Source organism: Perca fluviatilis, chromosome 5, assembly GCF_010015445.1.
Source record: "Perca fluviatilis chromosome 5, GENO_Pfluv_1.0, whole genome shotgun sequence".
NCBI classification, from domain to species: Eukaryota; Metazoa; Chordata; class Actinopteri; order Perciformes; family Percidae; genus Perca; species Perca fluviatilis.
In genome coordinates, this window is record NC_053116.1 from 16,338,258 (window position 1) to 16,365,128 (window position 26,871).

The window sequence follows — 26,871 nt, forward strand, 5'->3', positions numbered from 1 at the left end:
CGGTTCTTTCTTTATTCTTATTCCGTACGTTTTTTGGCTCTCTGTAACTTCTGCGTACTTTTCAGCTAATTTAAATATTAAGCTTTTAAACATTTTATTTTAACATTAAAGTCAATGAGAGCGGGCTTCAAATCCTTCAAATCCTCTTCTTCAAAATGTATCTCCTCCTACATTCTTTCACCTACAGACGTGATTCAAACTTTAAACTGTTTACAAAATATTCAGGTATTCAGGAACTATTGTGTTTTGATATATTTTACAGTTTTTGTGAAAAAGCGGTTTAAGTTTCGTGATCATTTCAGGATTTTTCTGCGTTTCTAATGAGTGTGTATTGGGCTGCTTAGCAGAGATGGGAGTAAGTCACACATGGGCAAGTCACAAGCAAGTCTCAAGTCTTAACCTTCAAGTCTCAAGCAAGTCCAAATCATTTTTTGTGACAATCAAGCAAGTCAAGTCATAGCTTTGGTCAAGCAAGTCACAAGTCAAGTCATACCAAAGTTTCCATTTTTAAACAAGGTAAAGACAGTGATTATGAACTGCTGGAGTTTTATTTGCATTTTTTAGTCAATATTCAAAAGACATTGCGTCCACATACATCTGAAGAGTTTAAATTAACACAGATAAAGCACAGCCTAAAACTGATATTAGGCCAACAATAAATCAACATTGTTCAATATGCCTCAAATATGACATCAAATCATGAAATTCCTTCAAACAATTCAAGTATAATGGTTCCTAAGTCAAATAATATTCTTCAAACATGCCTCACTTTTATGAGACAGAAACTCATCCTTTAACCTTTCCTTCTTTTAAAGAACAAAACATATTCTTTAAGAGTAGCTGAATCCCACCACCTTTGCTTATCACATGGAATGGAAAGTATATGTTGATATTTGTCAGTGTATTTGTGAGTGAATGTGTGCGTGTTTGAGAGTGAGTGAAAATTTCTTAATATTAGAGAGAGAGAGAGAGAGATGTGTATGTGTGCCTAGTTTTATTCGCTCTTACCGCCACCTTGAACAAAGAGGGGAGGGTGTGCTTATTCATAACCAAAAACTGAAACACAAACGTCCAAATAGTGGTTCAGCTGAATATGGGGACGGGAACCCGAATCTCTCCCGATTTGAAGTGTCTGATGAAATTCGACGTCGGACATTTTTGTACTGCAGACCTTGCAAACTGCCGATCGTTTTTTTCTTTGCCTGGTCAGTGTAATCCTTATAGACAAACTTTATTATTTTCTGTGCAGAGGGACATAGGCGCCGATTTATGTTTTCCTCCGTGGGTGCTCACACGCGCACACCCTTTTAAAAAAAAAAAAAAAAATAAGTGTTTCAGAACCTTAGGAAATGGACAGCGGCCGACACTAACACACACGCCATAATAAAGCCGTAAAGTAGGCCTAGCCTATAGGCTATCTTTCAACTCAGGACAGCGCCACTTCTCACAAATACAGATAGGATTGGAGATGAAAAGTTTAACTGACATGTAACCGCGATCAGCTTCGTGGGAAATTAAGAATCAATGCCACCGACATAACCAATCACACTACGACAGACGCTCCACAACTGCAGTGAAGTAACTCCTCCTCAATATCAGAGTGGGAAAACAGAAAATCAAGTCATTTGACTCAAGTCTAAGTCAAGTCTCAAGTCATGAATATCAAGTCAAAGTCAAGTCTTTTATGAATGTTAATCAAGCAAGTCTGAAGTCCTAAAATTTGCGACTCGAGTCTAACTAAGGTGTGTTTGGGGTCATTGTCCTGTTGAAAAATAAATGATGGTCCAACTAATCACAAACCGGATGGGATAGCATGTCGCTGCAGGATGCTGTGGTAGCCATGCTGTATCAGTAGGCCTTCAATTTTGAATAAATCCCCAACAGTGTCACCAGCAAAGCACTCCCACACCATCACACCTCCTCCTCCACGCTTCACGGTGGGAACCAGGCATGTAGAATCCATCCGTTCACCTTTTCTGCGTCGCACAAAGACACGGCGGTTGAAACCAAAGATCTCAAATTTGGACTCATCAGACCAAAGCACAGATTTCCACTGGTCTAAAGTCCATTCCTTGTTTCTTGGCCCAAACAAATCTCTTCTGCTTGTTGCCTGTCCTTAGCAGTGGTTTCCTAGCAGCTATTTGACCATAAAGGCCTGATTCATGCAGTCTCCTCTTAAAAGTTGTTCTAGAGATGTGTCTGCTGCTAGAACTCTGTGTGGTATTCATCTGGTCTCTAATCTGAGCTGCTGTTAACTTGCGATTTCTGAGGCTGGTGACTCGGATGAATTTATCCTCAGCAGCAGAGATGACTCTTGGTCTTCCTTTCCTGGGGATATCCTCATTTGAGCCAGTTTCGTTGTAGCGCTTCATGGTTTTTGCGATTCCACTTAGGGACACATTCAAAGTTTTTGCAATTTTCTGGACTGACTGACCTTCATTTCTTAAAGTAATGATGGCCACTCGTTTCTCTTTACTTAGCTGATTGGTTCTTGCCATAATATGAATTCTAACAGTTGTCCAATAGGGCTGTCGGCTGTGTATCAACCTGACTTCTGCACAACACAACTGATGGTCCCAACCCCATTAATAAAGCAAAACATTCCACTAATTAACCCTGACAAGGCACACCTGTGAAGTGAAAACCATTTCAGGTGACTACCTCATGAAGCTCATTGAGAGAACACAAAGGGTTTGTAGCGCTCAAAAAAAGCAAAGTGTGGCTACATTGATGAATCTAAAATACAAGAACTGTTTTCAGTTATTTCACACTTTTTTGTTAAGTACATACTTCCACGTGTTCATTCATAGTTTTGATGCCTTCCGTGAGAATCTACAATGTAAATAGTCATGAAAATAAAGAAAACGCATTGAATGAGAAGGTGTGTCCAAACTTTTGGCCTGTATTTTAGGTATTTTTGTCTAGTTTCAGCCAATGTGCATCGTTGAACTTTTAAAGCCAACAATTCAGTTTAGCGTCAGCTTTTCAGAAAACCTTTAAATATTCCACATCTTTCATACATTAGTGGTGGTGTTAAACTTTTTTATGGAATTCATGTTCATTTTAAAACCATTCATACTTTTCCAACTATTCTCACTACTTCATCTTCTTCTTACGGATTTAAGCTATTCATCCAGTTAACTTTAGCAATTTAGCTATTCAGCATTCCCACGTATTTTCTGCAGGAAATGCATTTGCTAGTTGTAGTTGAGATGTTGATGTAGTTGATTTGCCACGACTAGTATCTTGGAGACAAATGGAAGGTTGGAAATGGGACGGTAGTTATTAAAATAATCAGGATCAGCATTGGGCTTTTTGAGGACAGGAGTGACAGCAGCAGTCTTAAAAGTGGGCGATACAATGCCAGTGGAGAGGGAGGAGTTAACTATTGTAGTGAGTAAGGGAGAAATGGAAGGCAGGCATTTGAGAAGACTGGTAGGCAGGGGGTCTAATTGGGAAGTGGATGTTTTTGATTTACTGACAAGCTCTGCGATCAGGTTCTCCGTAGCCAAGGTGAAGTTTGAGAGGGAGGTTGTAAAGGCAGAGCCCTGTAAGGTAGTTGTGTAGGGCAGGTTATGGACTGGAGAACTAGGCAAGGCAGCTTTATTTGTGTAACACATTTCAGCAACAGGGCAATTCAAAGTGCTTTACATAAAACATTGAAGAGCAGTTAGAAAACGATTAAAAACAAATTAAAACATTAAAAGACAATAATAAAATTCATAGTGCAGTATAAGAATTTAAAGAACTGAGATAAAATACACAAATAAAAGTTACAGTGCAGTATAAGAAATTAAACATTAAAGAGCAGTTATCGAGTGTCATACAGTGTCATCAATGCAACTTCAGTATAACAAATGAACAGTTATTTAAAGAGGCAACATCAAAAAGATAGGTCTTTAGCTTTTGATTTAAAAGAACTGAGAGTTGCTGCGGACCTGCAGTTTTCTGGGAGTTTGTTCCAGATATGTGGAGCATAAAAACTGAATGCTGCTTCCCCCTGTTTAGTTCTGACTCTGGGGACAACAAGTAGACCTGTCCCAGATGACCTGAGAGGTCTGGGTGGGTAGACAAGTCACTAACTAGGAATATTAAGTAGATGCTGATGAATGTCTTGAATTTTTGCATGAAAAAAGTTTAGAAACTTGTTGCAGAGTTCCGGTGAGGGGTCAGAAAAGATGTTGTCAGGAGGCTTAAGTAGCCAGTTTACTGTGGAAAAGAGGAGCTTAGAATTGTTTTTCACAGAATTTATGTTAGAATAAAAAAAGATGATCTGGTAGCAGAAAGGGTTTTTTATATTGCAACAGGTGATCTTTGTAGGCCTGTGCATGAGATACTAGGCCTGTGAGTTTACACAGGCGCTCAAGGCGTCTCCCACAGGTTTTTAACGGTGGAGCTCAGGTGTGTACCACGGTGCAGAGTGGGTGAAGGAGACAGAATGAGATTTAGCTGGAGCAAGGGCATCCAGGGAGGAGGATAGGCAGTCGTTGTAATGAGTGATGAGGTTGAGGGGACAGAGGGAGTCAGTGGTCGAGTATGCATTTATGAAACTCATAAGGTCAGATGGGTTAATGTGTTTTATATTTCTGAAGGCTACGGTGCGTTGGTGTTTATACCTGGAAACAGGGGCAGAGACTTCAAATAAAACAGCTTTGTGATCGGAGATTGGTAACTAGCATGAGTTACATTGCAGGGAACAATACCAGTTGAACAGACTAAATCTAAAGTTGTTGTGAGTGGGAAAAGATACATTTTGAATGACATAAAGACCATCAAGTAATGACATAAAATCTGCTGCAGTGGAACAAGCAGTAGCAGCATCAACATGAATATTAAAATCACCAACAAGTAATATTTTGGGAGAATAGACAGAAAGTGAAGTCATTAATGCAGAAAGTTAAGAACCGATCAGGTGCCCTATAAAGTGTTAAAATTATCAATGGTTGAAAGCCAGAGAGTTTAACAGCCAAGCATTCAAATGAAGAAAACTGAGGTATACTGATTGGTTTAACTCCGATAGTGTCACGATAGACTACAGCAACCCCACCCCCTCGCCCACTAGAGCGAGGTTGGCTGATGTAAGAATAACCATTAGGGGCTGTCTGATTTAAGATGGAAATAATCATTAGGCTGTTGCCATGTTTCAGTGAGGCACATTATGTCCAGTTTAGCATCACTAATAAACTCGCTTATCAGCAGATCTTTATTTGTAAGAGATTGAACATTAAAAAGTCGACATTTAAAACTTAAGACCAAAACAAACTAATAGCAGAGGATGACTTGCTGGATGTATAAGATCGTCCCGATCCGCGGTGGATGTATCTTGGTCACGAGAGAATATCACGGTGAGCAAACCAAGCCAGTGGAGTCCTGAAGTTCATTGAGTTCAGAGGTAGCAGCTCTGCTGCAGAGTATTGGATTGAGCATTCTCTTAATACATCCAATACATTTTTGGAATTCTATGAATCGATTTTGAATCTGTAGAGCTTATAGTAGAGATTGTTAAGTTTAAATATACATTGCTGTCACACCATTGTTACTAAACCCAATGTGCTCCTTGTTAACCAAGGATCATGGTGAAAGAGAAAATGGTGCTTAGGAACACAAAGCTGTGGAGAGAGACAAAGTTGATTTCTTTTAGCGTATTTGGCTGCCATAATTTCAACTAATACGGAAACCTATTTCTCTCTTAATAAGTTTACTCATTTTAGAGATTTGAATATTGGGTAAGAACCTGTGAACTATTATGGTTTAATCGGGGGTACTGTGAAAATGAAGAACTAGATTAGACCGGCTGGATGTTGGGTCAGCTGCTTGGTCATTTAATTGACCCATCTGGGCCAATGCCAAAAAACATTATGGTCCGTTAAGATTTCTTACTAGAGAATAAAACCTTGCTTTGTTTCTGTGTTTTGCTACTGTTCTTTTCTCGTTTATTGTGTGTTAAAGTGATGGTTCGGAGTAATTTCTCCCAAGGGTCCTTTGCACCATGACCTTGAGCCAAACAACCCCCCAAGAAGCTTTTTTCACCTGGGTCGAACATAGTGTTATCAGCTAAATAGGTTAGCGCAGGGGCCAATTGATCCACGTTTGTATCTCGTATATGACCCCACTAATAATGCCTGAAATGATACCAAACTTCTACACTAGTACAAATAGGTTATGCACTCATAAAACGATGGATTGGAAAGTTTGTAAGTACACGAGAAGTTTATGTAAATAACACTTGCCTGTTGGCTTCAGGTCTCTGCTGCTGCTACCGGGCAGTAAGAGTGCTTAGGGACATCTACAAATTACAACACCGAAAAGAGATACAACTGAAATATTTATTAATTAAACTTTTTTTTTTTTTAAGTAAGTGCTGTAGTATAACTAGCAGGAGACAAGTGATCAAGTGCTTTATCAACTCAGATTAAAATATTTAACAATTAAGCAATTATTTTGTGTGTGTGTGTGTGTGTGTGTGTGTGTGTGTGTGTGTGTGTGTGTGTGTGTGTGTGTGTGTGTGTGTGTGTGTGTGTGTGTGTGTGTGTGTGTGTGTGTGTGTGTGTGTGTGTGTGTGTGTGTGTGTGTGTGTGTGTGTGTGTGTGTGTGTGTGTGTGTGTGTGTGTGTGCACTTGTGAGTCTGTCAGATGTTAAATTGATGCTCCAGAGAGGTGCCCTGCCTCGACACTCTTTAGCCCGACAGCTCCCCCACTAGGGGCAATCTGATTCTATTAGTGGATAATCAATAGCAGACCATCATCCTGATATAGCCCCTCAATCCCTGTGGGATTTTTATTTTTTTTATCAAGCAAAAAGTGCAATCACTGCAGGAAAAAATGGGCTGCATCATTCTGCGGTCAGGAAAACAATGTTTTGACTCACTAGTTTGATGTTGTTTGAGCAGAACAAGTTTTTTATGCTTGTGTTGATGGCAGGAATTCCAATTAAATGGTAAATCCTTCGACATGCTTTCAGAGCTTTCTACTGTTAGTACTTTTGTCTGTTGGAAAGCTGGATACTCCAGAACTATTTTCACATAAAGGATGCTCATTGTTTGACAGATTTGTTATGCTAGGTTTTTTTTCTCTGCATTAGTTTAATAGGCCAATAATGTTTAGTTAGCGATTCCGACTACATTACATAGACAAGCTTGTTTTTTCTTTAAAACACAAAAATCAAAGCCATTTATGTATCAAAGGTTCACCATGGCATTATTATTATTATTATTATTATTATTATTATTATTATTCAGTATGTTGCACTTAGAAACTCAAAATAATTAACAAGGGTCCAGATATATTAGGGTACTTGTAGACTTGGCTAGGACTTGTACTGATTAACAAAACAATATGTTCACTTTGCTGGCACTGTAAGGCACCTGGAGTGATACCATCTACTAGCGCATACCAAAGCCAGTCTACGGAAAGCCGTTCCACTCCCTTGGTTGCAGTTCCACCAGAGTTCCACTGGGGGTGACCGCGGTCCAGTGCAAAATTAATGGGACTCTATGGAGCTAGACGGCTAAATGTGTCTCTTTCGCCTGATTGTCGTTGAGAAACCTCAGATTTGATTGTAGTTTTTGCAAGTTCAACATGGGTTATAGGTCGAAAGTTGAATGAACAAGTGCTTATGTCCTTTTGATTTCTTACAGGGTGAGTCGTTGCCCATAACACGCTAGCATTCTGCTAATGAATGCTGATTGGTCAGTGAAGGACTGATTACGATCAAAGATCCCGCTTGACGGCATCCGAAGCAGAGCCAGAATGTCAGAGTGAATATTTGGGCGTGGTCTTTAAAACATTAGCAAACCTCTTTCTAGCACGTGTATTGACAGGGAGAGCCTAACCTGTTAGCTGTGTTGTCGATGCCTCGAGAGAATAAAGGAAGCAACTCAGAGCTTGCCGTAAAGCAGTATCTCTGGCCGTATATGTGTATGACGTCATTGACATTTTAAAAGGCTTTTTAGAACAAAAAACAACTTTAAAAAAATCGAACACCAAGCAGTCTGTATTTTCTTAGCCTCCCCTTTTGAATGCAACAGTGAAATTACTAGACAAAAAATGATATCCTGCGAAAAGTGGATTTTGAGGGATATAGCTCCATAGAGCCCCATTCATTCTGCACTGGCCTGTGAGCGCCCCCTATATGGAACTCTGGTGGAACTGCAACCAGTTCAGAAGCCGGAAGTAACGAGGGAGTGGAACTTCTTCCTATATTAGAAATTATTTGCGCATACCATACATTCTGTAGCATAGTGCATTCAGTGCAATTCAAACTCCAAACTAAGGCAGAATTTGTGCCATGCTCAATCAATGGCATGGACAGTGTAACAGCTAGAGCCTTTTTTTATCTATCGATCTATCTATCTATCTATCTATCTATCTGCTCCTGTTACTGGGAACTGCAAGTCTTACAGCTTACAGATCTTTAAGTAAAGTAGCTGAGCTGATCGCCATCTCTCCACAATGAGGGCGCTTTCTTTTTAAATGGACAGCATGCATTATAGACAACATGTGACATTACGCCAGGAACTTGAATTTGAACACATAGTTTTGCAATTACATGGTATATTAGCCTGCACAGTTCCCAGGACGAACATTTTAATCTATTACCTGGTCTGATATGTCTGTGCGGCTGACTGATCTACCAGAGCTGGGGAACTAACATAGTTCAGTACACAGATGTAGTGGGTGGCAGCAGAGTCTACGGCATAGCTTTATAGATTGCTTCCTGCTAATGTCACAATCGATTTTCCTGTCCCTCCTGCCAGGTGTGTGTGTGTGTGTGTGTGTGTGTGTGTGTGTGTGTGTGTGTGTGTGTGTGTGTGTGTGTGTGTGTGTGTGTGTGTGTGTGTGGGTGTGTGTGTGTGTGTGTGTGTGTGTGTGTGTGTGTGTGTGGGGTGTGTGTGTGTGTGTGTGTGTGTGTGTGTGTGTGTGTGTGTGTGTGTGTGTGGTGTCCCTCTGTGTGTGGGGGGGGGGCTGCCTTTGTGTGGGCCGGGTTGGGGGTTGGATTAAGGCCTTATATGGTGTGTGTGTGTGTGTGTGTGTGTGTGTGTGTGTGTGTGTGTGTGTGTGTGTGTGTGTGTGTGTGTGTGTGTGTGTGTGTGTGTGTGTGTGTGTGTGTGTGTGTGTGGGGGGGGGGGTGGGTGGGGGGGTGTGGTTTTTTTGCTTGCGGCTCCTTTTTTTGTTGTGTGGGGGTGGGTGAGTTTGTCCAGCGTGGGGTGAAGGTAAAGGTTTGAAAAGGTAAAAACCGGAAAGAACGCAAGCAACAAAGGGAAATAAATGTAAGCAGTGGATTTCAAATGTAATGAATAATTAACAAATCTCATTTACAGATGCTTGCCATGATATCCTTTGTCTGGTATGTGTGTCTTGGGAGTGACATTCTTTTAGTGTCTCAGTGTGTATATGTATATGTCTGTGTATCTCGCCATGCTGTGCACAACACCTCTGAGCCTACATGTGGCCTCTAAATTATGCAGAAGCCCCAATGGCTGCTGAGAGGGAAAACAGAAGTGGGAGAGCAAATGGAGGTGTGTGTGGAAGTGTGATTGGGACTTGGGGAACACTCTGTGGTGGGGGTAAAGGGGTTATTTAGGAATAGCAGCAGGATTCCTGAAAGATGAGTGCAGAGATGATGAGAGGAGGAGGGAGCAAGAAAGATAAAACAAAGTCGGGAGAAGAGGAGTGTCCCCTCAGGGGAGGAAAGCTGCAGTGCTAAGGGTTAAAATTTGCTTTAATTTATCTCTTTCCTCCTTTTTAGACCTGTGGTTCAGGTAAACATCAGTCAATGTGCTGCTCTTGTGCAGCAAAGAGCATCTGGGGATAACCCAGCCCAGCTTGGGTGGCCCCAGCCCCCAGCCCTCCATTGCTCAGCTCTCCTCAGTAGAAAAGGTTTTCTGCAGAACTGAATTATTCATGGGACTTTAGAAGAGTGCAGTGAAAATCCCCACCCCCAACACACTTGCACACAAAACCTAATATGACACACACCCACCCACCATGCTTTATCATCATATCACTTTACTCCTCAACGCATTGCATCACAACACATTTTGAGTTTGTTAATTTTTAGGTTATTCAGGTTGATTTCATTTTTGTCACGCAGTTTCATCTTACAGGCAGTTCACTGTGGTTGAATAATTAAATAGATCTCGCTAGGTTGTGTTCATCGCATTCCACCGTCAGTGTCGTCGCTCCCTGTTAGGGGTGGGGTCGTGCTTCTAGTCCATGCTCAGTGCTGCTGAGTGTACATGTGTGTTTGTTACATAAGCTGTTGCTGTGGTGGTTAAAAAAAGAAGGGAAATTGCAGTAAAGAACCCCTTAGCACTACCTAGAGCAAGGTGCTCTCAGAGTGGGGTCAGCCTTACAGAGAACTGTAGAGGGAAACGATTGAGAGGAAGCGCTTATCGCAGATGTGTTTCTGTGTGTGTTGGGTATGCTTGGTTATGGAGAAGGGAGTGGTTGGTGTTAGGGTTGCAGACACAGATTGCAGATATGGGGGGAGGGGGTAAAGGAGCAAAAGGTAGTGGGTGAGAAAGCAAGTGAAGGAGATGGAGAAAGATGGAAGAAATCGATGACACGTAACCTTTAGCTGCAGTGTGTAGAGGGTGTGACCATGTTAAAGGCGTACTATGCAGTTTCTGTTTTTTGTCAGCTAGCTAGCCCTAGAGTCACTGTGGAGTACTTGTATTTAACGTTACTGTCGTAAATCCCACTCACGCAGAGCCGTCTCTGCACTCGCGGCCTGATCCCCTCCCCCCTGTAGGACTGGTCTTATTATCAACAATGGATGAATCAACAACTTCGTAAAAACTGACATGCAACAAGCAAGCGCAACAACATAGAACATAGAACGCAAGCAAGTTTATTTGACATATTGATAAAATGTCAGGAGTACAGTCTTCAAGTTGGCCTTATTAAAGTCTCCTGCGATTATATGAACACCGTCGGGGTGGGCCCGCTGCTGTTAGTTTATGATGTCCAGCAGGAGAGAGAGAGTCGTGTTTACATTGGCATCGGTGGAATATACACAGCCGTGATGATCACTACTGTTAGCTCTCTCAGTAGAAAAAAAGGCCGGCATCTTACAGATATATCCTCGAGGTCAGGGGAACAGTGTTTATCTAATTTTCCTGTTATTACACCAGTTCTCATGCACGTACATACAGAGCCCCCTTCCTCTGCTCTTAGCAGAGTCCTCAGTCCTGTCTCAGCGTAGCAGAGTGCAGCCAGCTAACTGCATGCTAGCATCGGGTATCCCCGGGTGAATCCAGGTTTCAATGATTATCAAAACACAGCAGTCACGAACATAGCGATTTCCAGCGAGTTGTAATTCCAAGTCGTCCGTTTTATGCACCAGGGATCTGGCATTGGAGAGATACAGGCTCGGTAGAGATGGCTTGTGTGCTATGCTAGCCTTAGCATAACACCGGACCTGCGGCCCCGCTATGCTTCCTCTCCCTCCTCCGTCTGCGCCGCCTCCTAGACCCGACAACAATCCATGGAGAGCCCGGCGGTCTCACTATGTCGTCTGGGATGATGTGCGTACAATGAAAGACACTCAAAATAGATATCTGGTGCTGGTCACCAATGTCCAAAAGGTTCTGGCGGGTGTAGCGGATGTTTGCAGAACTGATAGTAGTAAAGCAATTTGTGATTTGGCGGGGCGCCACCTTCCAAACCTGCATTGCTGGTTTAGCCAGCGGCCTCCTCCCCTGCTTTGCTATTGGGATGATGCGCCCTACTACGAGTTTGTTTACCATGGAAATTACTTTGAAGCTGTTATGTTAAGGTACAAATCTTGCATCATTGCCTTTTTAATGTGTTGGTTCATTCTCCCGCCAGAGTCACTCTTGCTACCCTTTCAATGTCTCTTTCCACAGCCTCTGTGTTTCTGGATAAATTAAAGCTTAACAAGTGAGAGGTCACATCTGACTGGTATTAAACTAAAATACTTTAAATACAATGCATGATATTTAGGCTGAATCTTTTTACTGCTTAAGAAAGCCACTGATTATTCCCAAACACACAAACTGCTGACGGTTATTAGCTTTAATATACAAATGGTCCAATTAGAGATGTGCCATATTTCCCAGTTGCTAAAACATACTGGATGCATGAGTTTAAAATGTGCAAGGAAGTGCCTCCAAGGTGACAGCCTCTTCCATCTGGCAGTTCCTGTGAAGCAAATATGTTATAAGTATCTTATCATTAGTGCTTTATATTCATTATTTCTTTCTGGTGCATCTGTCGTCTTTCCTCTAGGATCGCAAGCTGTCAAAAGTGGAACGTCAGCGCTTTAAGGAGGAGGCAGAGATGTTGAAGGGTCTCCAACATCCAAACATTGTCCGTTTCTATGACTTTTGGGAGTCACCCCTTAAAGGGAAGAAGTGCATTGTTTTAGTAACAGAGCTCATGACGTCAGGAACGCTAAAAACGTGAGTACCGTTGAAGGTAGATGTTGTACAGACAACTCCTGTCACAAACGAGTGGGGAAAAAAAACAACATTTGTGCCTTTTGTGACGTTTTTTTACTTGCTATTTCTATATTGTTTACAAGAAATGTCAACATATCTATGTTTTAATGAAAATATATTTTAAGAACTCCTATGATTGTCAGGTAATGTTTTCCTCTCCTTCTTGCAGCTATTTAAAGCGTTTCAAGGTAATGAAGCCAAAGGTCCTGAGGAGCTGGTGCAGACAGATCCTGAAAGGCCTTCACTTTCTCCACACCAGGACCCCTCCTATCATCCATAGGGACCTAAAATGTGACAACATCTTTATCACTGGACCTACAGGCTCAGTCAAAATAGGGGATTTAGGACTGGCAACACTAAAGGCGGCTTCCTTTGCTAAGAGCGTCATAGGTAGGAGACTTTAAAATGTAACTTGGCAGATTAATGGTTCTTGCAGTAAATAAATACATTATCCATTTGGCACTCTTCTCTCTTCAGGCACCCCAGAATTCATGGCTCCAGAGATGTATGAGGAACACTATGATGAGGCTGTGGATGTATATGCCTTTGGCATGTGTATGCTGGAGATGGCCACCTCAGAATACCCCTACTCTGAGTGTCAGAATGCTGCTCAGATATACCGCAAAGTCACTAGTGTGAGTCCAGATACTGTACATTTTTCTAGTTTGTTTCATGAATGAAACAAATAAACAGCTGTGTCACTATAGTAATAATAATACTAATAATAAATGTGTTATTGTACAGACAAAACAGGGCCTGCACTAACTGTGCATTAGCTGTCACACAACAACTTTTAGAAAATACATGTACTGTATTTTTTTTAATTTAGATTCCGTATTATTGCAGTGTTTCCTCTATGCTGATTTTACTGTGGCGGCCCGCCACTGTAAAATTTCTGCCGCCACGGTATCAGAAATAGGGCAGACGCACAGGCTTTCCGCTATGTACACTGCGCACCGCCGCTCCTTCAGCTGTTTATGAAAAGTCTAAGTCGTGATTACATGACTCTGCAGAGCCGTCTGCTCTACTGAACTCAAGCGAACTGTCATCCGCTCTCTCTCTCCCCCTTTAGGGTGAGCAACTGTAACAGTGACAGGACGTCACCACTCGCGAAGTCATGGCAACCAAATAAACAACAGGGCGAGTACTACTTGTCACTCAATCTTAGGCAAAGTGACAAACAGCGACGAAACCCGTGACCTGAAATCCACACTCGCGCGGGTCCCGTGAAATGACCGCTACAGTTTATTGGAAAATAGCATTGTGGACACTGAATTTGATGAATTTACGGTTTATCAGACCCCAGATGAGACAAGAAGCTAACGTTAGCGAACGCTGCGGTCCCTCTGCCTTTGACTCTCCGCTGCAGGAGACGCTGCATTCCTCCGACACGCTGTATTAACGTTACGGTTTTAAAACAGTTTTCCAGGTTAGTGGGGTGCATACCGCTCAAAACCAAGATGAAAAACGTAGCTAGTAATGTTCACTCAGCGTTTTGTTTTGTTAAACGGTGTGTAAAATGAGTGGTGATGTTAAATCGCCGGTTTCAGGTAACGGCACCCTACGGTACCATCTATTTGCTGGATGGTTTCAAGGTAACGGTTGGTAGCTAACATTAGCGGATAAGCCCATTGACAGCGACGTTATTGTTCATATTTTGGTACATTGTTTCTGACCGTAGTAGTGGTCATAGTGACCAAAAGTCTGATGTGAGATGCTAAAAAGAAACTACACGCTGTTTTCAGGTTACTTCATTACTTTTTGACGTTCAACACCCCCGGGAAGCCGACAGCAAAGCCTAACTTTACTTCTAATGTTATTAAACATAGATAAATGTTTTCCCCTCGTCCAAAAATTGTCATAAATCGATACCAGAGATACTTCCTTGTTTACTGCTGCACCTGCAATAAATGAAATGCAGAGGAGGAGAATTAAACTAGCCAGCCTGCAGTTTGAAACTGCAGGCTGCAGAGAGCCTACTGTACAATGACAAAACACTAGTTCTGTTGGTGTACAGCTGGACTGAAGTATGTAACAAAATTAGTTGTTCACTGAATATGATCTGTAAACCCCCGCCTTTCCAGCATGTGAGGTGATTAATATGCATTGCTCCTGGGTTGTCACCCAGGTCGTATCTAAATTGTCATAACCAGGGATCACCCAATGTTGACCGGCTTGGTTTCAATTGACAAAAGAAGGGTTGAACACGGGTCAGATAACCCTGGTCATTGGTGTGAAAAAGGTATAATTGTGTTTCTAACTTGTTTTTGCCATTGTCTTCCTTCTTGTAACATGCATTTTGTAATAACTCAGGGTCATGCTCAGTCAACCTGTGAAATAGGGCACAATGATGTTAGGGATGTTTTAGCTGCTTCACCACATAACTCCAAGGAGTTTTTAATTGCAGAAATGCAGCATTTCTTTTATAGTACAAGATCTGCTCTGCTCTGTTTCTTGGGTGAATAATCTAATGAGCCATATGGAGTCACAGAGGGAGTCCAAATCCCCTTTGTTTTTTAGATAAAGCCTAAAGGCTGTATTCCATTCCATTTCAATGAGTGTGTCTCTGCAAGCAAAACGTACTGTAAACTGCTTTTAGATTAGGGGGCGTCTAAAACCATGCTAGCCTTCCTGATTTGATGAAGGCTATTGATTTTCCACACTTGAGACTTTGCAGTGTGGGAATCTGAGAGATGACTCTTTCACCTGCTGTTGAAGAGTAGGCTTTATGCCCATATTAATGGTTGGGCAGCATCAATGCAGCTGTCTCTAGATACTGGTATCTGCATTGTTACTGTATGCATATTATAGTGCCCTGCAGGGACCACTGCAGGATATTAATAGGAGATTGATCAAAGAGAAACCCTGATAGCTTTATACTACTCCCTGAGCATATACAGCTTGCAGCTGCATAATAGGTAGAAATGTTAATTCAGAGGATGCATATACAGTATTTTATAAGTTATAAGATGCAAAAAGTGAGGGCAGAGTGCTGAGCTAAGAAAATTTAGTATTACCAAAAATCCCACCATTTAAAAAGTAATACTCCAACCAAAATCTATTGAGATTCAAACACTCACAGTGGAAAAGTATATACAATCGTCCATCTTAACTTCTCTAACCACTCCTGCTGTCAGTGTCCATCCATATGCTCAGGATGTTCTGAACAATCAAAATACCATAGTAATTAAGTATAACTGTGTTCTAATTGTAGTTCACAAACAAAACAACAACAGGAACCAAGGCAGACTCAAGACCGCTGCTTCTCCTGACCAATGTAAGATCAGGAGACGGGTGCGACATGCGCAGTTTAGCATACATCAGCCCACAAACAAACTCACCAAGGTCGTGTGTAAGAATTGAGATGGATGTTGTGTGTTAAAGCTATAATTTGGTGAACATGCTGAGCTCTCCGAGAAAGAGAAGTTGACTATGCTGCAGGAGTGGTTTGAAAGGTTTCTTTTAAATGCTTTGATGCTTTGTGGAATCCATTGCAACTTACATGGTCAATCAAGCTGACCTCCGTTGCCATGCTCTGTCAAGGTTGAAAAGCCTACAGCGTGTGAGTATCTGAAAAAGATCAGATTTGGGGTGGAGTATCACAAAAACATCCCCAAGCTCTTGCCTTTGTTTTTCCTTCATCATTGTTTTTCATTAACACTGTATCCTTCCATGGCATGTCCTCAGCATTTTGTTTATATTTCCATTTCCTCAGGGAGTGAAGCCAGCCAGCTACAACAAGGTCATGGATCCTGAAATCAAGGAGATTATTGGGGAGTGTATCTGCCAAAAGAAAGAGGAGCGGTGAGTGACTGTGCCCATTATTGTTCAGTGTCCAGCCAATAGGGCCCACAAGGTGCCCTCTCATCTTTCATGCCTCGTCTCACCTTCATTGCTGTGGTGATGACAGTTGGGCTCTCAGCAGCACTACAGTCTCCCACCATATCTGCCGGGTGTCTTTCAATTTCTGTTACATAATGAGTTTGTGTACAGAGGGGAAAATAACCCTTAATAAGCTTCCAGTGGCTTTTTATTGAAGCATGCTTGGGTTCAGTGAGTGACTTCAGTGGCTCTGTCTCTGCTCCAAAGGTAATCCATGTATGATGTAATTACTGTGCCTATATGTCCTTACACTATCAACACAGCAGAATTCTTGTACCACAGTTAACCATATTGATGCCAACGCTATCTGCAAACACTATACATTACAGATAAGTGGCACCAGTGTGTCTGTTTGTGCCTGAGTCTTGAGCTCTGGTGTTCCTTCTCCCAGGTACACCATAAAGGACCTGTTGAACCATGCTTTCTTTGCTGAGGACACAGGTGTAAGGGTGGAGCTAGCTGAGGAGGATGATGGAAAAAAGGACTCAATAGCCCTGAAACTGTGGGTGGAGGACCACAAGAAGTTAAAAGGGAAGTACAAGGAGAGTGGAGCCATCGAGTTCACGTTTGACCTGGAAAAGGATGTCCCTGAGGTTGTGGCACAAGAGATGGTGAGTGAATAATTGAAGGTAGAGTCAGAAGAACTTATTCATACAAAAATATGGAAAATATTTTGAGATAAATCTGGATTTGGAATCCTTATCTATTTCTTTGTTTTACATGGTGATGTCTTCCTTAAAAATATGGCATCTAGACAATTTAAGTAATTTTTTTTTAACCCATCCTAGTTATGCAGTTTGTCATGATTTGCATGTCTTTCTGGCTTAGTGTGTCCTAGCTGCTGGCGTTTCTTATATCTCATCATTGGGGAATGGACACAAATGCAGATTACTAGTGATTGCTTGATCCTCCAGTAATACAGTGATTGTGGTTTTGTTTGTTTCCTTTTGTTTCCATTGTTTTCTCAAGTGAACACTATCATATAAGGCGCCCACAGGCCCTGCAATAAAAACATGGCCCAGAAAAACTGAAGATTTGTGGGAGAAATGATAATACCAACCTCAAGTCTTTATGTCACTCATCTAATATTCTGGAGCACCACGAAATTATTTATTGGGGTATTGGATTAAGACCAATTTGAGTTAACACAGCTCAACTTCAGATAGAAAATATAAACATAGTCTTTGTCAGGCTTTGTCCTTTAACACCAACAAACTTGCTTTGAAACGGATTTATGTTAGGCCAGTCTACTGCATGAAGACTGAGAAACATCTGCAATGTGTTATTAGATATTGCACAAAGAATCTTACAGGACGCGCTCGACGTGTGAAAGAGAAGTTTTTGTGAGTTGTGTCAGCTGCTTTCCTGGCCTTCTCTTTTTCTGCCTCTTGTTTTAACCAACTTCTTCCTTTTCATTCTCTCTCTCTCTCTCTCTCTCTCTCACATCTCTTCCCTTCTACCTCCCTCACATCTCTTCCCTTCTTTCTTATCTGCTCTCTCTCCCTCCATTTATCTGTGCTGTTTTGGCCTTGACCAGGCTGTCAAGCTGGGAAAGAAAGGCCTCTCTGTAACAATCGCCTTGGGCATAAGAGCAGACATGTGGACCAACAGCACAATGAGATTGTATGGCCAGCATGTTCCCATGTCACGTCACTCCTCATCCACTCTGAGTCATTTCTCTACAGACAGGCACATGAGAGATGTGGTCTGTTTCCATTGATGGCCCTGGATCTCCCTTTGTTTTGTCATTCATTCTGGTTTGTGTGCTAATCTAACTATAAACCTTGGAGTGTGTGTGTGTGTGTGTGTGTGTGTGTGTGTGTGTGTGTGTGTGTGTGTGTGTGTGTGTGTGTGTGTGTGTGTGTGTGTGTGTGTGTGTGTGTGTGTGTGTGTCCATTGTGTTTCAAATATCTCAAATCTACTTTAAACTTGGCTTCCTGGGTACCCAATGAACTTGCCGTTTGGAGTTTAGAGCAGTTTGGACAGCGTTAGATATTAATAAACTGAATAAAACTAAACGACTGCACAATAAAGGTTGAGGAAAAAATTGCTAAACAAAAACGCTGCCATAACATTAGATTAGCTGAAATGTTTATTATAATAATATAATGATTTGGGGCCCCAGGCAAACAGCGTCTCCTTTTACTTTTCACCCTTTCCCTGACTGGAAAGGTTTTGTGATAGGAGAAGTACTCAAATCGTTTTTTTTCTGTCTATATAACTATTAATAGTAAAACTTAATTTCGCACAGTAAAAGTCCTGTATTCAAATGTTTACTTCAAATGAAAAGAGACATTAAATCAGCACAATGTACTTATACATACTTAACGTCTGTTTAAGGTGTAGCTTTGAACTCTAGTTTAATGCTGGATAGTTTAATGAATAATAATGAATCATATTTTAATTGTGATATTATGTGAGTAAGAATCTGCAACGTAACGTTTCTCTGGCAGGTAAATGTAGTAGTACAGTGTTTTCCTCTGAAGTAGAAGCACACAGTACGTCAGTAGTATACAGTGGGGTTGCTTCGAGGGCTTTCTGTAAGTTATTTGGGGTTACAATGGTTCTGGAGAATGCTACATGCAGCAATACCACAGGCCAAGCAAGCGGCCCGTTCCAAACAATTACTCTGTTTATTACTATGTGTTTTCTATGACATTTTATACAATGTATTCTGTATGCTGCACATCAGATGAATGAACGTGGTTTATTTAAATAGTGTTAGATTTAATAATCACAACATATTTGCTTGTCTAGCTTTTTTCTTTCAAATATTTGTACTGCTTTATGTTGTGTTCTCCCCTTTTGGTTTTGAGACAACTGGATTGTTTTTGCATGTATAACATGTGTTCTATGTATTGTGTCTTCATCTTTATTTGCAGATGTAACAGTTCAGACGGTTCGGTTGTGAACAGTGAACCAAGCTGCTGACAAAAGCAATAGGTCCCCACTGCTCTGATCCCCTTGAAATAGATTTTCTATTATTTTCCTTTCTTGCTCTTTCTCTCTCCCTCACACAATGTGATCTCTCTTCTCTCACATGCTCTATGCTAAAATATCCTGGAAGTCATGCCTTTTCCCTTTTCTTTGTCAGGTGGAGTCTGGCTTCTTCCATGAGAGTGATGCTAAGACTGTGGGAAAGTCGATCAGGGACCGTGTGGCACTGATCAAATGGAGAAGAGAGAGAACAGTGTCTGCTGCGGTTCCAGTGGAACAAGGTGAAGGGGGGCACAGGGTCCAGATGACAACATCTCAGGGCATCCCTGCTGGAGTTGCACATGTAGGACAGCCTTTGCTGGAACCAGAAGAGCCAGAGGCAGACCAGCACAACAGACTGTGTAACCTACCAGCCAGTGCCACCTCAGTGACATGTAAAAAATTCAGTTCTCCTCTACTCAAAAATAAATGAGCTTAATTTCTGATTTTTTTTTTTATAAGTGCAAGATTTCTGTGTCTCTGCAGCAGACGGCACACTTGATAGTGGCATGGGCTCCACTGTGTACTCAGAATCCCACAGCAGCCAGCAGAGTGTCCTCTACCAGTCCCTGCTGGAGCCTATTACTATGGCAACACAGCAGGTCTGTATCAGGAGCATACACACCCAGGTGGACCATGTACATTCAGATTTATTAAAATACAAAAACTCTTTGAAAGCAGCCATGGCTCACATGGCCTTGGAACTGGGCACAGACACTGTATCCGCACACACAATGTTCATCTGTACAGTCAACACATTTCTGGACTTTTGCACATCAGTCTTCATTAACCCAGTCATGCACAGCAAATTTGTTTGTCCTCATCTCATCATATAGTTTATTTTTTGTTACAAGCTATTCATTTTGAGTAACATGTGTTTTGCTTTTGGGTTGCTCCTCGATCAGTGCCACATCAGTAGCCCTTTTCTGACAGATCGACCTCACTCCTGTGAAAAGGGTGAAGTATGGGGGGCAACACTGAGCCCAGAGCTCAGGACTCGATTGGGAGCTGCAACCCGGAGAGGAAGTGCCCCTGTCATTGACACTCACAGGGCAAACCACATTGCTCAACTCCATGCCCTCATTCAGTCGCGGAGATCAATCAGTCCCACCCCCACTGTACCAGAGAAACTGTTAGAACTCAGCCCCCCTGAGATTCACTCCGAGGCTAAGGATGGGTTCTCCTCCCAGGGTGCTCTACCAGTACTGCAGGCCTTCCCTGTCTCTTCACCCTCTGAGTACCGGCGCTGTAGTGACACCAGCATCAGACTGTTATCAGAGTCCACCAGTGAGAACTTAACACTTCCTGTGCCAAGTGTACGCAGACACTCTGACCTTAGTAATCTTCTGAGTCTGACCTCTCGTCATAACCACCATTTTGCAACGCATAAAGGCCATATGTGCCAGGCATGCCTCTCTTTGCATCTTCTAAGGTCACGAGAAGGGAGCCACTGCCGTCCTTCTGTTGCCATGCCAACATACCTCTGTCCATGTGACTTCAGACAAAACCTGTCCTCTGGTGGAGCAATGACCACTCCTAGTTATGGACGGCTGAAAGGTTTGAGTGATTGTTCCAATTTCTCACTGCTGCAGCAGTCCCTGTTTAATATAATCTGCCGTAAAGCAGCCCCTTGTCACACCATACCCTCCCAAGCCTCCCTGCTGCACTCCTCAGCTGCCCACAGGCCTGTCCGCAGTGATGGAGACGGCAGCCTGAAGAGTAATCTCCTGAGTGGCAGTATGGTTGGTGACCGAGAACCCCTTCAGGACTGCGAGGATAGATTCTGTGCCAGAGAGCAGCAAGTTACCAGGGCTGTGGGAGTGGTAGGTCACATTAGCAGACAAGTCGCTTTGGTTTCCCATATTGGGCCAACTCCTGCTTAACTGATTTCTCCCAGCCTGTCCGAGGTACAGCATTGTTCAGCCCGGAGCTGGTCTGATCTCATGTCTACTGTCTGAGTCTTGCTACCTGTATAGGCCTAAAGAGCTGAAAATCATAAGCTTGCTACTGTTGGAGGACAATGGCACAATCTCTAATAGACTACGTTTCTTGCTGATTAACCTTAACCAATCCCTTCTAAAACTGACCTAGATGTTCCTTTCTGCTTTACTGGCCCAGTGCTACAGCTGCCTTGCTTTAGCTTACCTTGGATATATGGCCTCTGATTGAAGGAGATGGGGCAGCTGTCTGATCTCTCTCCCCTCGGTCTCTCCTACCATTTCTCTCTTTTGTCCTTATTTTAGCACACACCTGTCACCGCCTGCTTCATTGTTGAAACCGATGTTTCATTAACTTATTTTTGTATGTCATTCTCTCATACTTGCATCTGGTAATAATTGGCACAGTTTTTAGCTTTTGTGTGATTTTTATCCTTGACCGGTAAAATTCACTCCTGCGAGGGTCTAATTTGAATTTCTCTCCTTTGTTTTCTTAGGCCAGTTCCGCAGGTCACCTGAATCAAACATCTGTACAGGGCCTGCCTTCATCCAGCACAGCAGTGTACACACCACTGCAGTGCCTCCAGCCTGGACACAGTTACCCTGCTGCTCCATATGCTGGCCAACACAGTGCTGCAACACCAGCTCCAGCTAGTCTATGTTCAGTCAACGTCCAGCATACAGTCAGTGCAGCTGGCTACACACCTCCAAGTGTTCAACAGACCCAAGCTGCAGCAAATATTTTAGCATCGACTGTGCCACAACATGTTGCACAGAGCTACCAAGCACCATGCCACCAACAGCAGCAGGCAACAGCAGCAAGCTCTTTGACTTTTCCTTTGAAAGTCCAACAAACTCTTCAGAACTGTGTGTCTCAACAACAGGCTCACTCTGCATCAGGATATCCTACTCCAGTTCAGCAACAGACTGCTGCAGCGGCAACCGCTCTGCCAGCACAGCAGCCAGCACAAAGCTACCCTCTTGCATCTTTAGCCCCAACTATGGCAGCCATTGCCCAGTGTCATGATACTACACAAGCTCCCAGCGCACTGCAACACGTCAAACTGCCAAGTCAGCAGCCTGGTCAGAGCTCCTCGACACCAGCACTTTACAGCCAACAGATACCCATTCAGCAAGAGCACCAGCTAAATACTCAGTCCAATATACAACTAACACAACATGCTGAGCAGGCTCATATTCAGCCTCAACTCCAGCCTAGCCAAGAAACTATGCATACCATACACCAACAAATGGCACAACAGCCTACCCAGCTTTCTCAAAGTATTCAGTCTCCTGGTCAGCAACAAGTACACACCCTAACTCTACAGAAGCACAGTCAGAAAGCCATGCAGATTGCAGTTCCACAACAGAGCCAGGATGTATCCCAGTCTACAGTCCAACAGGTTCATATCCCAGCTTCTCAACTTCATCCGACAGCACTCCCAGTTGTGCAGGTTGCAACCACACACCAGAGTTACCCTGCGTCTGGTCTACCTGATGCTGCCTCTCAAAACTATGCACATTCTGCCCTCAATGCGCTGCAGCAACAGACTGCATTAGCTCAGAACCACTACCTGTCTGCACAGTCTACTGCTGCTCCCCAGACTTATGGAGGACAACAGGTGAGGGATGGTAATCACTACAGTATATTGTAGCAAGGTGGCATACATGTTGCCCCAGTTTCAAATTTGTTTTCCCTCCTCTGACCTCATCCTGTTTTCATTTTTCATTAGTTTCAACCCTATTTTTGCATCGCTGCTTTCCTGAAAGCCTTTGTCTGAACACAATTTGTCACAGTGGGAGGGACAGAAAATAATGCACTTAAACAAGTAAACATTATTTATGGCAATGCTATTATTACTTTTAGGCTACTCATATTATGTAGCCTGGTTTTGATTTGGTGCAGCTAAATTGGTAGCAGCTGTGTTGGTGGACAGTAGGTGAATTAAAAAAAATAACCGGAGTTTCCTTGGACAACAGCCAACATAGAGATGAAGGAAACAATAACAGTGGTTTTAGCCGCTGCATCTGCCAACCCTCCCAGGCTTGTTCTGTGTCTCCGTTGGGATAATAGCAGTGCTCAAGTATGTGCAGCAGATTTGGGCTCATTCCAGGCTTAGGGACAGGATGGAAAATGTCAGCTATTCTGATCTGGGTCAATAGCAGGAAATGCAGATTTCCAAACTGAGAGATGAAACCGGAATCCCTGCCATTATTGAACTTCCTCCTCTTTTTCTCCCTCCTTTTTGCTCTTCTGTAGAATATTCTTGCTGGTCATAGCATGTCACAGCTTGTACTAGATGGACAGAGCCATGGGCAGAATCTCAGCCAGTCAGCTTCAAGTGCACCAGCCCAGGCACTGCCTCCTCAACAGTCAATGGCTCAGGCTACTGTCCAGCAACAACTCCAACCTCTGCAGATTTCAAACTCTCTACCACCAACACATCCATCCCAGGTATTGTCTGTTCTCACACTATTCACAAGTATCTTACCCGGGTAATAGCTGTTCATTTTTCTTGTGTCTGAATTATTGTATGTCTCAGCAGTTCTTTCTACCTTTTGATTATACAGAACAATAATAATATAGACTTAACGCAAGCTGTCTTGAAGCCTCATGTTTGTTCTCTAGATCATTTGATTTTCCTCTGTTTTTATCCTTTTCCCTTCAGTTTCCTTCACAGTATCCCACAATCCAGGTGATGACAGCTGTGACTGACTGTGAATCCTCCTACCCTCACTCCTCCACTGCCCCTCACCCTTCAACCTCCTCTTCTTTTAATCACATCTTCCTTTCTCCTGGACAGACTCTCCCTGTGGCCCCCTCTGTTTCCCCCCTTTCTCCTCTGCACATTGAAAATGTGTTAGTTTCACCCACTCCAGTGTCCCTCATACCTTCCCCCTCACCAATGCTGGTTAGGGTGGGACCCACATCCCCACAGCACCAGCCCACCACTGTTCTGCAGCAGAGTGTTAGATCTGAATCTTCTCATTCACAACCTGCATTTATATCAGCGCCAATCACCCAGCCCATACACACATACCCACATGCCACGTGTCAGAACACACACCCTCCCACAAATGGCAGCAATCAGCCTCTAATGCAGGTAATTATGATGGCTGCAATGGAGTGCAGATGTTTACAAAGAGGGTGTGAACTGGTACCTTTTGATTGTGGTATTCTCTGTCAGATCGTTGCTGTTATTCTGTGGCTGAGTGATAAATCAGATGAAGTAAATAATGCAAATTAGAGACATTAAGACGTTATCTAGCCTTAAATATAGATGTCGATATTATACCCATATATTGCCCAGCCCTAATGCAGATGGAAAAATGACTTAAGTCTTTGCTAATAACGGTTGCTATTCATACTGTACTTCATAGATGGAAATCCTGTTAAATATTTTTGAGGAATTCTTAACAACAAAAGACAAAACAGCCAAATGTTTGAATATCTCAAAATGTCTGCAAAGGACTCAGTCTTCCAGAACAACATGATTATGTATAATACAAATGTGTCATCTGGTTTGTCTTTTACAGCAGGTTCAGCAGGCCCAGATCAGCAATCCTGAGCTTATCCCCTCTGCTCAGCCAGTCCAGCCCGCTCAGCTCACCCATCCTGCAGTCTTCTTCTCACCTTTGCTGAATGGGTCAGATCCGTGCACAGTCACTACTGCAGCCCACCTGGACAATAATAATCCATGCCAGCTGGCCCTGCAGGCCCAGAGTAAGGTTCAGAGCCAGATTCCTGTGCTTCAGCCCTCTGACTTTCAGAGAGCGTCATCTGGGTCTGCTAGTTCCAGTCTGACTCAGCAGAAACAGCTCAGTAGTCTCACTGGAGCTGCAGGTCAGGGTCCAACAGAGACCAACACTGAGGTATGGGCATATGATTTCTACTTTTTGTTAGTTCTCATTTCTTCCTCTGTCCACCTTGCTTTGCAAATATATACCAGTGCACTCACATGTTGTATCACTGTACGTCCTCTTAAGTCACTGTCAGGAACGTAATCAAAATTACCCAATACATGTTAATCTCTTTTATTCCTTCTCTCTGCTTGTTTGTTTCTGTATTTGTTCTTTCTGTAGGATCAAGCTGCAGAGAGACAGACTGAAGGACATAGCTATGACAGGTACTAGCTTCTTTCCCCTCAACCATGTTTGCAGGTGACAAGTCAGTGGTTCGAAGAATGATAAGAAATGCATATTGGAAGTAATTGGAGTAATCTCAGCCACCTCTCAGGTTCTGTCAAATGGACATTAATCCCTAGTCAGCCTTCTGCCTGATAAGCAGTGACATGAATGTTGACACAATGCAGTTGGTCTTAAACAGTTTTCCGTCTTACTTCAGACTTAATGAATTAGAGGCTCTATACTCAGGGAATTGTTGTTGAAAGGATGCCAAGTAGAACATGCATTGGTTGGCTACATAGTTTTTTTTGTCGCAAACTAAAAGTAATTAAAGGGGTGATAGAATGATTATATAGGGTATTTTACACTGTTCCTTAAGGTCTCCTGAAAGGGTATGTAACATTGGCTGGGCTGAAAATTGCCTGAATGCTATTTTATTAGGCCCTTAACTACCCTGTGAATATGGCTCTATCTGGAACAAGAGCTTTTCTTCCAAATATGGTCTGCTCATGAATATTTAGAATGAGCTGCGCGCTGATTGGTTTGAGCAAACTACATAGAAATACATGGGAGACTCGACAGCAGGTCTCATATTTCAGACACTGCAAAGTTATACATTGTTTGTCGGGCTATTTCCTTCCACTATATAAAGCTCAAATATGGGCCGTTTTACGAAAATTGATGGCTAATTGCAAATTTGGTAAGACTGTGTGTCGGAGTTCAGCGGCCGGTGCTGCCTGTGTTGCTGCCTCGCCGACCGGCCTGCCTTCCTTCACAGACCCTGGCCTGCTATGTGGTACTTGGAGCTCTGTCACGGCTGGCAGCCCACAGCACTCCATACCTGCGCAAAGTCACAATCTTTTGGACTAATGGCCTACCAAATGCTGCTGCCCTGACAGAGCTCCAGGGCCTGGAGCCTGTTTCTTTACACTCCACGAGGCAAAGGAGGCAACCTTGTTTGCCTTTAGAAAACTAACTAGCTAGCTGTTCCTCCTAAAGTAAAACCGGTCCAATTTCTTATACTGTATTATTTGTTGTGTAATGTGGACCTAGTTGACAGCCGTCTATTTTTCAGGCATTATTTTGACAAAAGGACACCTCTCCAGCTATACACAAATGTCTGTAAAACCAACGTGCACTTTGATGAACACTGATGTATCATTGTGACCAGCAGCTTTACATTTCAGAAAGTTCAGTTGTTCCTTCATAATGGATGGATAGAAGATAGCTAATCCCCCACAAATTTGTATCCCCTTCAAGCTCATGTGGAGTTTAGCATCTCCCGTGGTTGATTTCCCATTTCCAGTACAAGATTTATCAATTACACCCAGAAGATTGTGTGACACACACTTCCTTTTATTAATATATATATACATACATACATACATACATACATACATACATACACACACACACACACACACACACACACACACACACACACACACACACACACACACACACACCCAAAAAAAAAAAAAAAAAAAA

General features: G+C 42.7%; 1 protein-coding gene across 11 annotated transcripts in view; it reads left to right on the top strand.

Moving 5' to 3' along the window:
• Nucleotides 1-26,871, top strand: part of LOC120559119 (serine/threonine-protein kinase WNK2-like) — a 56,825-nt gene that overhangs the window by 15,437 nt on the left and 14,517 nt on the right. For 7 of the 11 annotated variants that reach the window (XM_039800576.1, XM_039800584.1, XM_039800578.1 and 4 more), the window contains exons 3-15: nucleotides 12,252-12,424; nucleotides 12,633-12,853; nucleotides 12,941-13,098; nucleotides 16,179-16,267; nucleotides 16,737-16,956; nucleotides 19,440-19,716; nucleotides 19,808-19,923; nucleotides 20,227-21,144; nucleotides 21,756-22,880; nucleotides 23,519-23,713; nucleotides 23,928-23,954; nucleotides 24,796-25,131; nucleotides 25,342-25,385. In XM_039800576.1, coding sequence (XP_039656510.1) covers nucleotides 12,252-12,424; nucleotides 12,633-12,853; nucleotides 12,941-13,098; nucleotides 16,179-16,267; nucleotides 16,737-16,956; nucleotides 19,440-19,716; nucleotides 19,808-19,923; nucleotides 20,227-21,144; nucleotides 21,756-22,880; nucleotides 23,519-23,713; nucleotides 23,928-23,954; nucleotides 24,796-25,131; nucleotides 25,342-25,385 — 3,899 coding nt within the window. The remainder of the gene's footprint in view (nucleotides 1-12,251; nucleotides 12,425-12,632; nucleotides 12,854-12,940; nucleotides 13,099-16,178; nucleotides 16,268-16,736; nucleotides 16,957-19,439; nucleotides 19,717-19,807; nucleotides 19,924-20,226; nucleotides 21,145-21,755; nucleotides 22,881-23,518; nucleotides 23,714-23,927; nucleotides 23,955-24,795; nucleotides 25,132-25,341; nucleotides 25,386-26,871) is intronic. The other 4 variants (XM_039800577.1, XM_039800580.1, XM_039800586.1 and 1 more) reach the window with 4 other exon arrangements.